Source organism: Triturus cristatus, chromosome 11, assembly GCF_964204655.1.
Source record: "Triturus cristatus chromosome 11, aTriCri1.1, whole genome shotgun sequence".
NCBI lineage: Eukaryota > Metazoa > Chordata > Amphibia > Caudata > Salamandridae > Triturus > Triturus cristatus.
In genome coordinates this window covers 1,152,270,887-1,152,285,813 of record NC_140594.1, presented here as the reverse complement: position 1 = coordinate 1,152,285,813, position 14,927 = coordinate 1,152,270,887, and the positions used below count along the sequence as shown (strand labels likewise).

The 14,927-nt window shown below is 44.5% G+C and overlaps 1 protein-coding gene across 1 annotated transcript in view; it reads left to right on the top strand.

Annotated features, from left to right (window-relative positions):
• Positions 1-14,927, top strand: part of LOC146788620 (uncharacterized) — a 447,327-nt gene that overhangs the window by 153,255 nt on the left and 279,145 nt on the right. The window contains exon 4 of the mRNA XM_085635787.1: positions 8,427-8,510. Coding sequence (XP_085491913.1) covers positions 8,427-8,510 — 84 coding nt within the window. The remainder of the gene's footprint in view (positions 1-8,426; positions 8,511-14,927) is intronic.

Genomic DNA, 14,927 nt, shown 5'->3' with positions numbered 1-14,927 from the left:
TTTCTTAGAATTAGATTGCTATTTGAATATGTGTGATTGGAATGGTCCTCTTGTGTTTAGAGAGATCCATGGTGACATGGTCCTGATCATCTTAAACTTAAATCATTTCACTTGCGTAACTATTCCGATTTTTATAATGCCACATTATTTTCAGCATTTTAATCGATATCCCTAAAGTAATTTAGAGCAGCTCGTTTAACACAATTGGAAACTAAAGGTACAGGAAATCCCTGTTAGCACTAGAATTTAATGTTTTCATCCTATGTTAATAAACTCTCTGGATATTTCTGTTAAGAGCTAAAACTATTCTAATCCTGTTAGACCCGACATCCGTGCCGTGGTAGTCCCCATGACTTTATATCTTCACCCATCCTGTTTGCCAAACCTGTTTTTATTGGCTCTAGGACTCTGTGCACTTTTCCGCTGCTAACCCATGCTAACGTGCTTGTGCTCACTCCCTACAACATGTTAAATTTGGCTTACACCCAATTGGCTCATTTAATGCACTTGATAGTCCCTAATAAAGAGGCACTGCATGTACTCAGGGCCTGTACCTTAAATGCTACTAATTGGCCTGTAGCACTAATTGTGCCACCCACTTAAGTAGCCTTTTAAACATGTCTCAGACCTACCATTGCAGCTTTTGGGTGCAGTTTTTAACAGCCACTCCATCCTGGCAAAGTAAAACTTTTATAAACAATAGAGCCCTTGAACACAGTCACACTGTATGCTCAATTCTTAAGGCAAACCCATATCCTGTTTAATGTTTAATTAATTAGTCAATTAAAACCATAAATACGATTCAATCATACAATACAGAAAGATTAAAGATAAATACAAAAACATCTACAAAAATTGTCATACATCTACTTCAGCTATTGGTCATCTTGTTACTAAACCTTCACATTTTAGACTTCCCTTTCTTTACTATATAGATAAAATGCCAAATACAGATGTGAAATAGGTTGAGATAGCTGATTGACAACTGACCTTTTCCCTAATGCTTAAAGTGCAAATTTGCAATGCTGCCAGTTGGGATTCTTATAGATAAATCACTATAGGTGATTAAAGTGCATGTCTGCAGGTCCAAAGCGGGTACATGCACAATACTAAATGGGCAATGGGTTCCCCCCGAAAAAATTGCAAAACTACACGTCATCAAAGTACCAATGTGCAACAATCCATAGCGGGATAGGGAACAGCAGCCTGTCCTTGGGGTTGACCTGCTCATGTAGGATTTACCTTAAAACTATGGTTTTGTCACAGCCTAATATCAGTTTCAAGGCCCCCCCCAGGTTTACTCAACACAACCTATATGCTAATATTCAACATTGTGTTACCTCGGTCCATTGACTCCACAAGTGCAGTCCTACAAGACCTGGTTCCCTGTCGAGAAACTCTCGTCTTAATAGAGTTCTTCGTTGGTCGACCAAAACTGGACAGACACATACAATGCAAAGCAAAGTTTCTGTCCCCTGATGGCATAAACAAACAGGTCTGATATTCACTCAGGCCACACATCCTCCATTTTGGTATGAGGTCTAATGTGTCTACCTTCCCAAATGATAGAGCCAAAAGTGACTGTCTAATCTTCTGTCGAAAAGGTGCTGCAAGCAGGAGTGATTCTCTTGCGGTAGAATATGATTTCAGCACCAGCCACCCATTACAAAATTTAGACAAGCTTTCCTTATATGCTATCTAACTGGCCGATTTATTACCAATTTCTTAAAGGTTTGCCCAGAAATGTTAGCGTTTCACAGGTCACCCAGTTCCAGCATCCTAATACTATTCTCGAGATATTTCTTGTGGATGCCATTTTCTCGTTGTAGATTGATCTCGGACCAGATTAGCTTAGCCAGAGTGTTTTCGGCTGCTGCACGCAGGTTGCCACAGAGCTTTACAAATGCAGCCGGCCTGGCGAGTGTCTGTTTTGTAGGTAGAAATTCTACCTTCACCTTATTCTGGGATTCAAAAGTGGCATTTGTGTCTATTTTGACCTCTAAGTATACGTAGGTGGTGGTCTCATCAATTTTATTTCCATTAAGAAGTCATGTTTGACTTTTTGGGGGGGCACAATTGCAGCCAACACACTTGTTTTCATAAAATGTACTTCCAGACCAATCCTTTTAGTATAAGTACCAAGGGAACTGAGTAGCCTTTGAAGACCTATTCGAGTGTTACTAAACAGTAGTAAGTCTCAGCATATAGAGTGTGTGACATGTATTGTCCTCCAAAGCTTGGTGCGTGAGCTATCTGCCCATCTAGCTCTATCGAGATCAGTCAGATACAGATTAAAAAGAAGGAGGGCTAACACACAGCCCTGTTTTACGCCAGTTGTTGTTTGCACTTTCTTTAAATCGCACGTACCATCTCCAATTTTTATCTTGACCCATGTGTCCGAGTATACCAGCCTAATTGCTCTTAGGATGTTTGGAGGAATGCCCCATCGCTGGAGTTTGACCCATAACTTCTTCCGAAGGTCACAATCAAAGGCCGCCTTGAAATCTACGAAGCACATATAGAGAGATGTTCCTGTTGCCTTTGCTCTATTTGTAATTAGGCTCAGGGTCATGAGATTGGTGAAGGTGCTTTGGCCCCTTAGGAAACTGCTTTGATTTAAAGGAAGAATTCAATTGTTTTGCGACCAAGAATCCAAATCATGCAATAATAATGTTGAAAAATATTTCAACTCAACATTCATCAACACAATTATCCTACAGTTGCAAGGCAGGCATGCCGAACCTTTTTAAAAAATGGGGTGAAGTATTGAGCCCCTCCAGCTATCAGGGATAACGTAATTTTCAAGTATGTAATTAAACATTGACGCCAGGAAACCTGCCCATTGTGAAGTAGAGCGCTTAACTTAAATGGTGACTGGGGAAGCCCATCAGGTCTGGGGGCACAGTCTGTCCGAGACGTTTTGATGACTTTCTCTATCTCCGCCTCTGTTATTATCCGTGGGGCCACAATATCTTTATTGGGACAGTGGGGGCTAGTTGTGAGCATCATGCCGCTCTTAAAGTGTGACTTCATTCCATCTCGCTGATGTTAGTGTTGTTTGCCGCTGTGGGGCCTTTCTCGTTCATCAACTTAAGTCTTGTTAGGGACATTTGGACACTACCCCAAAGCCTACGTGAGATGCTTTTGTCAGGTCACGTGACAAGGGATAGTCATAACAGTCCCATTCACTAAGATTGTGTGAAAAATTGTGTAAAAAACATAGGAAGCACGTCACGTAAGCAACTGGATGGATTGCAGAACAAATCAAACATTCACTCCCAGTCAAGAGATGTGAGTTAATTCCATCAATCTCTTGTTGACCACGCCAGCCCAGTTTAGACGCAACTGTATGTAAATCAGTCTTGACCCTGCTCCTCCTGGGAACAGTCCAGCCTGAACTGCCAAGCGTAAACCTCCCTGGACAAGAAACAAGCATCCTGGGACCGGTTTCGGAATATCCACCCCCATTAGCCAGGCTAGTTCGAATCCAGTGGCACAGTGAGCCAGTGACCACGTCTGGGCATACCCGGCCCACTTACTGCAGGAAAGCAAAAGACACACAAATGATGGACAGACTGCAGAACAATTCAAACACTTACCCCCAGGCAAAAGATCTGGGTTAAATCCATTGTTCTTTTGCTGACCATGCCACCCCAGTTTAGACCCATCCATATGCAAATCAGTCTTGACCCTGCTCCTCATGGGAACAGTCCAGCCTGAACTGCCAAGCCAGGTCCTCCCTAGACCACAAACAAGCATCCTCGGACTGATTCCGGGGTTTCACCCATCATCAACTAGGCAAGCTTGAATCGAGTGGCACAGTGAGCCTGGGACACATGTCAATTATGGATTTGGTCCTACAGTCCAGAATGCAACCTTTTAGAGCCCAGGTGCCTAGTGGCTTGCCCTGGCCAGCAGGAGCAAAATGAGTCAAAGATCGTGAATATCGAGAAGATATGGCACTGAGAATATTTGACCTTTGACACCCACCTTTTAAACAATGACAAATGGAAAGTTTTGTGCTTTGCAGTGCTTTCCTTTATTTACCCCTGGGTGGACCTGGGCCAAGAGCAGGAGTAATTCATTAATTATCTATCAGAGCGGGTGTAGATGGGGATCCCTACCCCCAACTCTAGAATGACCCCAGGTTACCTCTTTGCCCCAGGAGCCGGCGCATAAATGATGGGCCCACTGGAACAAATTTCTAGGGCCCAGAACAGCATAGAAAGCCTGATGCAATCTTGAATGGGGCCCAGAACTCATCTCCAAACCCAGATGCCGAGAGGAAGAGTGCACAGGCCTGGCGCTTTGAGTGCTCGTGTGGGCGCTGCTTCCATAGAGGGAGCTGAGGATGAAGATGCCGCAGACTGATAGGTGCACAAAGAACTGTGGCCAACTTCCACGTGCACCTAAGGACACGTGCTGCACTGTGGAGCTGGCAAGGGGCATGGGGGCCTTGGAGCTCATCATGCAGCACCCTCAACTTGCCCTCCAGCCTGTGGGTGTCCTGGCCCTGGGTGGGACCAGGGCACCCACCAACAATCAAACTAAAGAAAATACTGACAAGCAGAGCCTCACAGAGGGTGAGCCAGCTGTTTAAAGATACATTTTCGCGGACCAAGGAGGGCCATGGGCTCCATCAACGTTGACACAAGTGTTGTGGGTGGGGCTACAGGAGTTGTAGCAGCCCCACAAGAGTGTTGTAAGCAATCTGGCCCTCAGTCTCTTGGACTCTTGTAGTCCTGACCCCCGGGAGAGGCTCACCCTGTATTTATAAAGGATTCACAGAGTGGAACTGTTCTTTTCCTGCTCTGGGGCACAGGGTCCCTTCAGGTTGGCCCTTTACCTCCAATATCTGTCCTAAAAGTGTATATTAAAGACTCTAACACTTGATTAATGTTGCTTTGAAAACAAATGCTTTATTAAAAAATGCATTGCCTTTGAAATGTGTATAAACACAATGATGCATTAAAACATGATTCCCTAACATGTGAATAATATTGTTTTAATAGATGTTGTGACCCCTTGGCAAAGCCAATAGACTTACTTTGTATATTGATGTGGTGCCCCCTTGACAGAGCCAATAGGCCCACCTTTTATATGATGACACCTCTTCTATGGTGATGCTGCATCTCGTATAGGTGGCGGGGGCGGGGGGGGGGGGTATTGTGATTATGGGGTTCATAGTGAAATGTGATTTGAGGGTGCCACCAAAGGAGTTTATATTTATAATTTAATGCATAATGTTTAGTAGGGGATATAATAAATATGCCTTTTGTTTTACAAGAAAAAGCAGAGACTGGAGAATAATTTATTGAGCATTGGTGTTGCATGCCAGCGACCTGGGATTGCTAGACCACACCACCTGCCCCGAGTGGGCCTTGGACTCCTTTGCGTGGCTACCCTGAGAGAGTCAGGTGCTGCAACGGGGTACTTAGGGGCATATTTAAAACGGCATTGCGCCACAGGAACGTCACTTTTAATGATGTTCCTATGGCGCAATGCCCTGCTCCATATTTACAAAGTGGCATTAAGCCACTTTTTGTGGATTAACGCGGCTTTCTAAATATAGGGAGAGGAGTTGGCCTGACAGCTAGGGAGCACGACCTGAAATCTGGGGAACCGGTTTTGAGTCTCGGCAAGGACTCGCAACATCCTGTGAGTCTGGGAAAATCACTTAATCTCCCCGTGCTGATCAAAAATGAATGTGTCTCATGTAACGCAACTGGTGCTGGTGTAAAGCGCTCTGATACCTTCGGGTCAAGTTCGTGCTATATAAAACTCCGTAAAATAAAAATAACAAAATAGTAGCCTTTCACGCAGGTATCTGCGTGAAATGGGTGTTGCTGCGGATGTTCCACTGCAACACCTGTTGCTTTTTGATGCTTCCCCAGATATACAAGGATCTGTAAATCTGAGACCAAAAACTAACGCCATGCACGAGCACGCGTTAGAATGGCGATGCGAGGAGAAATACTTTTAATTTTCCTCGTTTTTGCTATTTCTATGTGTGCTGCATTCAGAAAAACACACAATTAATGATTGTTTATGTGCAGGAAGGTGTCCCTCCCGCACATAAACAATCATTAAATAAAGACGATTTGCCACTTCTATGTGCGCTGCACAATGCAGCACACGCAGGAGTTACAAATCACCATTATTGATTGTTCATGTGCAGTAAGGGACACCTTCCTGCACATAAACAATCATTCTCTGCAACGCAGGCACCCTCGCACCATGGTGCAAGAGGGCCTGCATTGGTGCTGGGCAGATCATTTTAGTGCCAGTGAGGGGGAGACACTGGGGTGTGGCGTATTGTAATAAATAATGGTTCTGCGTAGGGTTTTGAGTAAAGAGGAAGAATGGCGCTCCAAATAGATAGCGGTGAAGTAAAAGTACGTATAGAATAGATACGGTGCTACCAGGTCAGGGGAAACCCAAATAACCCCTGAAACATGTGGGCACGGACCCACCCTGTAAAATTGCAGACTCGCGTGTATTATTAACGAGTATATCCCATATCTGTAAGAAATTGGCTTATTACTTATCGAAGATGTGGGTCTTGTGCAAGTAATAGGCCCATAATTGTCTTCTTACTGGGAACTAAGGGGCATATTTACAACAGAGCGCAGAGCTGTGCCTAATTCGGCAGTGCCGTGCTCCAACATTTCCAAAAACGCAGGGTTGCGCCGTATTTATTACAATATTTAAACCAAGTCCTGGGCACACGTTTGGGTTAGTCTTTCAAAGTGTCAAACAATAATATTCATATACTTAAGCAAGAATGATAACAGGGTCGACACCAGTGGATGTTTTTATGAAATATATTTTGGACTTTCTTCAAAGAGTAACATCAAAGGAAAACCAATCCGACACGACGTGTTTCGTCACTCGGGTTATTGCCCGTGACTCTTCAGGGCTGAATGGAGATCAACGTATGTGGGATCGTAGGACCAGTGATATTTCCAACCCGGTCCGAGCGGATTTTAAAGACTTAGGAGGCCAGTCGCGGCGTGATGTGATAGAGTGAAGCAAGGGGAGGGCGGATAGGTCCCTTCTCCATGGATTGGGAGCGTTGAAAAGACGGGTGGATGCAACCGTCTCAAAAGCTTCCTGGGTGTTGTGCAGCGAGGTGAATCCGTCTCACTTTACGGATGCGGAAAGTGAGCCGGATCCATCACGCCGCGACTGGCCTCCTAATTCTTTAAAACTCGCTCAGACCGTGTTGGAAATATCACCACATATGTTGATCTCCATTCAGCCCTGAAGAGTCACGGGCAATCACCCGAGTGACGAAACACGTGTCGGCTGGTTTTTCCTTTGATGTTACTCTTTGAAGAAAGTCCAAAATATATTTCATAAAAACATCCACTGGTGTCGACCCTGTTATCATTCGCGCTTAAGTATATGATTATTATTGTTTGACATTTTGAAAGACTAAACCAAACGTGTGCCCAGGACTTGGTTTAAATATTGTAATAAATACGGCGCAACCCTGCGTTTTGGAAATGTTGGAGCACGGCACTGCCGAATTAGGCACAGCTCTGCGCTCTGTTGTAAATATGCCCCTTAGTTCCCAGTAAGAAGACAATTATGGGCCTATTACTTGCACAAGACCCACATCTTCGATAAGTAATAAGCCAATTTCTTACAGATATGGGATATACTCGTTAATAATACACGCGAGTCTGCAATGCCCGTATTAAATTCCATCGCTAATTTCTTTATTACAGTCTAGTCATCTGCAATAATAACATAATAAAAGTTATTACCATTGGTCTGTGACTTCATAATGCCTGCTGTCACTGCCAGTTGCCAAGGTGAAAGGCAGGACACAGAGCACATTTACAGCTGCAGTTTAAACAACCAGGACTGGCTTTTCGTTCTTATGGTCTGTTTTTGTAAAATGAACAGTGATCAGCAGAAAACAGATATTTCAAGTCACCTCGGAGGGCCCTGACCTTATACATGAGTTTACTTTCAGGGGACTCCTCTGTGGCTTGCAATACTCTTATAATGTATGGAAGGGGGTATTTTGTGCTGTATATTGCTTTTAAATGTAGTACAGACATGGCTAGTGAACAGTGACTAAATACTATTTGCAGCATTCAGAGGATAGGCCCACTCACCTGTGGCTCGAAATGCGTTCACACCATTGCCTTGAGTGGTGTTTGATGACATTTTATGCAAATAGGCCACAATGGTGACTGTTGCTCTAATTATGATGTGCAGATTGTACTTACCTTTTAGAACTCTACTGTCAATCATATTTGTTTATCAATACAGTTAACTATTACTACTATAATATGACTCATATATTATGAGCGCAATACAATGACTTCACTTAGTTCAGGTTTTAAACAGCCTCTTATTCCACAAGAAAACACTGTGTACATTAATGTATTTTTATCTTCTCCAAAATACAGGTTCCAGTACGACACCAGAGACCGCTTTACATTCCACCAATCCTCAAAATGCTACACTCTCCACAACTGCTGCCTCAGCACAAGGTATGATTAAGGATAAGATTATGGGGAAAAAACATCTTCTGGATTCAACTTTCTAGTGCAAGATGTCTGAAAGAGGCTGTACCGTGCTCCCATCAGACAGAAAACACCCTGCCTAAAGTCTTAGATACACCTGCCTTCTCTTACTGACCGATTAGTTGGGTTTATTAATCTATTTATTTTTTTAATGTATTTACTTATTTATGATTTTTATGAAGCGGTCCTGTCACACATTTAGGCTCCCAATACGCCGTCAATATTTTCATATTTTCACAGCCACGTGAATGCGCAATCATGCTTAAACTTTGTTTGCATAATGTCAACACATTACCTTTATGAAGTTTGTGTTATATTCAAAGAATGAAGTTCCACACAGAGGTAAGTCGAGCAGTATTTATTCTCTGACCATCCGCTCTCACAGCACTGATGGAATTCACCTGAACATTCCAAGGTGAGCTCCCTGGGGATATACCAATTAACAGGAAAGGTAGGGGGGTTTGGAACATACCAAGTATAGTGAGATTATAACACATCTCCCCTTGCAGGGAATACGAAAACTCTTAAATTAATGCAGTATTTACAACTCTATCTTTGCTCCATGTTTGTCCGTTCTCCAGACGAACTACACTTTTACCTGTTACCTCTACCTTTTGAGGTGCACCAAATTTGCTCGTTCCAGGTTGTACCCTACCAGGTTTTTTAACGCACACTTGTGCTTGAGGTCTTATCTCCACTTCTTTTGCTCCATGTTTTACATCATACCATGACTTGTATTTCTGTTGATGAGACTCTACTCGTTCCTCCACACGCTCAAAGTCAGGTACAACACCTTTTCCCCCACCCAACCAAACTTGGGTACATTTTGGTGCTGGGTTCTCTCCCTCTAAGATATACAAATAGGGATAACCCTGTGACTAGGTTGGGCGTAGTGTGGTATGCCCACATAGCCGCTCTCAAGGCTTCCTCCACATTCAAACCATTGGCAATAGCAAGTTGTATGTGCTCTTTGATCATGCGGTTTGCCCTTTCTACCAGCCCATTTGCTTTTGGGCAATAGAGAGCAGTCCTCTCATGTTTTATATTGTGTTCCTCCAAAAACTCTCTCATAGACTCTGAGACGAACTGCACTCCATTGTCCGTTACCAAAGTGGCTGGGATTCCTTCATACACAAATATGTTTTTCAGAAATGCTATGAGATTGTTAATTGTGGTGGACGCTGTGAATTTGAAATTCACCCAATGGGAGGTGTAATCCACCAACACAAACATGAATCTCTTCTGTGGCCCAAGGATGTCCATGGGACCAACAATGTCCATGGCCAGTTTGGTCCACGGAGTCTTTGGCACGTCAACAGGGGACAAAGGAGCTCTATGAATGCTTTTACTCTTATCGCTCCTCGCACAACTGACACACTCTTTCACTGTGCATTCCACTTCTGAATCCATTCTGGGGAACCAAAAACAGCTCCGTACTTTGTTCTTAGTGAGGCTTCTGCCTAAATGCCCTTCATGGGCCAAATTTATGATTCTCTTCCTCAACCCTTCGGGAGGAACAATTTTCTCACCTCTTTGTAAGCGTCCAGCTATAACTGAGAGTTCAAATCTTACTTCCCAGAAGTCTTTAACTTTGTCAGGGACTTCAGAAATCTTCTCCGGCCACCCCTTGACCATGAGATCTTTCAACATGTCCATAGTCTTATCTTCCTTCATGCACTTGTCCCATTCCGCATCAGTAAGAGAGGGTAAATGCACCACACAAATAGGTACATCAAGAACTTCTTCACTTAGATCACCTTTGATCGGTAATCTCGACAAGCAATCTGCAATCACATTCTCTGGACCAGGAAGATATTCAACCCTGAAACAAAAGTTCTCCAAACCTAGAACCCATTTGCTTATTCTAGGTGACAAGTTCTGTGCTTGTTTCGATGAAAATATGAAAGTAAGAGGCTTATGGTCCGTGTGTATGGTGAACTTGCTACCCCACAAAAAGAATTTAAAATGGTGTACCGCCCAAAAGCACGCCAATGCCTCCCTCTCAATGACTGAGTAATTGCGTTCCGCCTCACTCAGCGTGCGTGATGCAAACGCTATCACTCTTTCTCCTCCTTCCCCTTTTTGGGACAGCATGGTACCCAATCCTTTGCTAGAAGCATCAGTGGTTAGAATGGTTCTCTTTTTGGGATCAAAAGATCCCAGTGCTGGAGAATCTAGTATACGCTTCTTTATCATTTCCACCATTTCACTGTGTTCCTCCTTCCACTCAAAAGCAGAATTCTTCTTTAGGAGTTCCCGTAGACCTACACACAAATCCGCAAAATTCCTTACAAATTTTGCCATGTACTCCACCAACCCCAAAAATGATTTGAGCTCCTCTTTACTCGTTGGGTGTGGGGCCTCACTTACGGCCTGGACTAAACTGTGCTTGGGTCTGAATCCGTCTTTGGTGATGGTGTGCCCTAAATAGTCCACAGACGTCACTTTAATTCTACACTTGTCTAGTTGTACCGTAAGCCCTGCATCTGCTAGTCTGCGACATACTGTGTGGAGAGTGGTGTCATGTTCCACTTCCGTTCTCCCATACATCAAAATGTCGTCTTGAAAGCAGAGAGTGTTTTCGACACCTTCTAATATCTGCTGCATTATTTTCTGAAAAACTGAGGCTGCCGAGGCGAGGCCAAATGGCATTCTCACAAACATGAACGCCCCAAAAGGTGAGGTGAAAGCTGTCAGTGGTCTCGACTCGGGATGCAGCTCTACTTGGTGGTACGCCCTGGATAAATCAATTACTGAAAAATAACAAGCCTCGCCCATAGTGCTTATCATCTCATTGATGTTGGGTAGAGGAAACCTCTCTACCCAAATGTTCTCATTTAAAGAGCGTAAGTCTACACATAGGCGAATGCCCTTCCCATTGCCCCTAGCTGCTAAAACCAAGGGAGCTAGCCACTCCGTAGCCTCAATAGGTTGTATGACACCTATTTCATATAGCTTATCAAGCTCCATCTTAAGCGTCTCCCTCAGGTGAAAAGGTACTGACCTGGTTTTGTGGACTACAGGTTTGGCTCCCGATCTAAGTTTAATTTTGTGTTGGAAATCCCGTAGTTTACCCAATTCCTCGTTAAACAATGTAGGGAACACCAATTGTAGATCTACCTCCTTATTAACTCTGTCAATCAAAATCACTTGATTCTCTTTGCTGGGATCAAGTATAATTCCTAATTCCCTTTGGTGTTGCCACCCCAGGAGGTTTGCTCCATGTTCTACAATATACACATTTCCCTTCGTGGTTCTCCCATTGAAATCTATGTGGCTGTTTAGCATGCCTACTAGAGGAATGGGGTCTCTTTTGTACCCTTCGGGTGTGATATCTGGAGTTTGTAACACTCCTCTTGAACCACCTAGCAATTCTTCATAATCTTGTACATTTATTAGCGTGAAAGGGGAACAGGAATCTGCAAACACTTCCAGTGGTCTGTTATTGAACAACACAACGCATTTGGGATAGTTCTGTCTCCCTCCCACAGCCGTGCTTTTCACTTGGAAAACATATTTTGCACGAGATTCGTCACCACTACTCACCACACTTACAGTGTTACTTAATCCCTCTTTACACACCCTCGCCAGATGTCCCCTTCTGTTGCATTTCTTGCACAAGACACTTCTGGCTGTACATACCGGGTTATTAGCAAGGTGGTTACTGCTCCCACATCTATAACATTTTAAATTATGTACATCTTTGCTAACTCTAGGGATTTGAGCCTCTTTAGTGCTCCATTTCTCAGCTACTTTTAACACCTCTTTACTTTGCTCCTCGACCTGCACAGTTGCGACCACATCTTCCCTAACTTTCATTTCTTTCACACACTTAGCGGTATGTTCCACAGACTGGGCAATCGCTACAGCATCTTTTAAGGTTGGATTCTTTGCCAACAGTTTCTCTTGGATCCTGCTATTATTTGTGCACCTGACTAACTGGTCACGTATAAGTGAGTCATTTAACTCTCCAAATTCACACAATTGCGTAAGCCCCCTTAAAGCTGCAATGTAATTAGAAATAGATTCACATTTTCCTTGCACTCTACTGAAAAATGTATGTCTCTCCAACACCACATTGACCTTATCCCCAAAGTGTGCCTCCAGCTTCATTAATGTCACATCAAAAACGTCATTGTCATCCTCATCCTCCAAATCTGGCTCAGGAAGAGTCTCGTAAACTTTGCGCCCGTGCACGCCCAAGTTATGCAAAAGAATGTGCTGCTTCCTTAATGCTGAAAACTTTTCCCCTCCCATGGCGATTAAATAGGACTCAAACAGTTTTGTCCAGTCTTTCCAGTGGATTTCCGGATCCCCACAGTCATTTAGGAAGGATGGTGGCTGGCTCATGCCTGGTGTGCCCATGGTGGAGTGATTACTAAACCCAGATGCGGATGACGTCCCAAACAGGGAAGTGCCTCACAGGGAGGAGAGGGTGGTTGCTTAGTGGAGACAAGACAGGTGCAGAGATACTCACAGAACCCACTAAACAACCGCTAACACCCTGCCTGGGTCAGTCCCCTGCTGCTGGGCCCCAGACACGGTGACGAAGAAACCCAGTACACTACTGGCCCTCCATTGTGGATCCCGCAAAGTACGCTGCTCCCCCCACAGGAATGAAGTTACCTCAGAGGAGATACTGTCCGGATATCCCCCACAGCCAAAATCACCGCAGAGCCCGTTGACCCGATGAGGAGGAGTCCGGGAGGATCCCAACAATCTTCCGTGAATCGCACGGCACACTGGCAGCTGGAGCGCCGGACGAAGCGGACGCTTCCTCAGTCTGGGAAGGCCCGCAGTAGCTGATGCGCCGGTGCCTCAGGGAGGAGCTTCCAGTCATACACAATGAAACTTCCGTCACAAACACGGCTCACAGGCAGCTGGAGCGCCGGACGAAGCGGACGTTTCCTCAGCCAGGGCAGGTCCACAGTGGCTGGTGCGCCGGTGCCTCAGGGAGGAGTCCACAACCAGAGAGCGTCCGCAGAGACAGGAAGCCGAGTGCAGCGGCCGGTTCCGATGAGAAAAGCACCACAACCTTGTCCTCTCAAAATGCAGCAAGGAGTATACACCAGAGCCTGAAGTACCATTCACCACAAGATACTCCAGCAACGACTCGGCGTCGAAAAGCAGACGCTATGTGACGTTCTCACTCGAGCCTGATCCCCAATGCACGACTGGGCAAGAATGTCCAAAAGATAATGCTGGACACGATCCACAGCCGCTCGTAGAGAGAATAAACAAAGGGGAGATGGTCAGCTGTCCCCTTCACAGTTCGTCGCCAGTGTTATATTCAAAGAATGAAGTTCCACACAGAGGTAAGTCGAGCAGTATTTATTCTCTGACCATCCGCGCTCACAGCACTGATGGAATTCACCTGAACATTCCAAGGTGAGCTCCCTGGGGATATACCAATTAACAGGAAAGGTAGGGGGGTTTGGAACATACCAAGTATAGTGAGATTATAACAGTTTCCAATAACTGAGAAAGATTTGCAATACTCTGATGCTCCTGTGTCACAATGAACCAGTCTTTGTATTTACTGAAATTATGCTTACACTCAATGAAATGTGTTTTGATGCTGAACCTCTGTCTGTATTCTAATAAGGGGATAACTTCTGCCTATATGGTGAACCTCAGCATCTATGTATTGTGATATTTGGATGACTCACTTGCCTGCCAAGAAACTCCCTCACCTTTACCAATAGAATCTGCTCACTCACCCTCTTCTCCTTTATCATCCACCAATTGACAGCGCTCAGGAAACACTAAATAGCTAACAGGTTCTCATAGAGTTTTTAAAGATAGCCCTCTTTCCATTTTCCTTCAATTCATTTTCTGTGACTAGTCACAGAACTGCAGGGAATACACTTGCGGTGTCCACGAAAGCTGTATCTGCCCTCCATCTTGTGTGATGCTAAACCAGGGGCCATCCAACATAGATCCCATTGGTCTCAGCAAGCCTACTCTTATTGCATGCTGAGTGTTGCTGTCCTGTGGGGGCCTCATATCCACCATGTCCCGCTCCTGCGATACACACACAGATTGCCAGCACAAGGGTCCAGGTGTTACTTTGAAGCAGAACATTTACCTGAGTGGGGTCGGTAGGCCATACTCCTCTTTGACACAGAAAAATGGTCTGTTCAGCACTATTAATTCATAGAAATCAGTAAGGGGCCACCAAACCTAATGCAAGATAAGGATAGTAGTCACAAATCAATAAAAGAAGACATGCTTAGCTTGGCCCTCTAGGTCCTGGAGAACCAGCTCTGAACCTTGGTATTGCCATGGGCGGGCCTAGGCTGCAGTGCACACTCTAGATTAGCATCTGAGACGGGCCAGTTAAAAGTCAGGATACCAGTTTCACATGTACTTGGGTCACTCAAG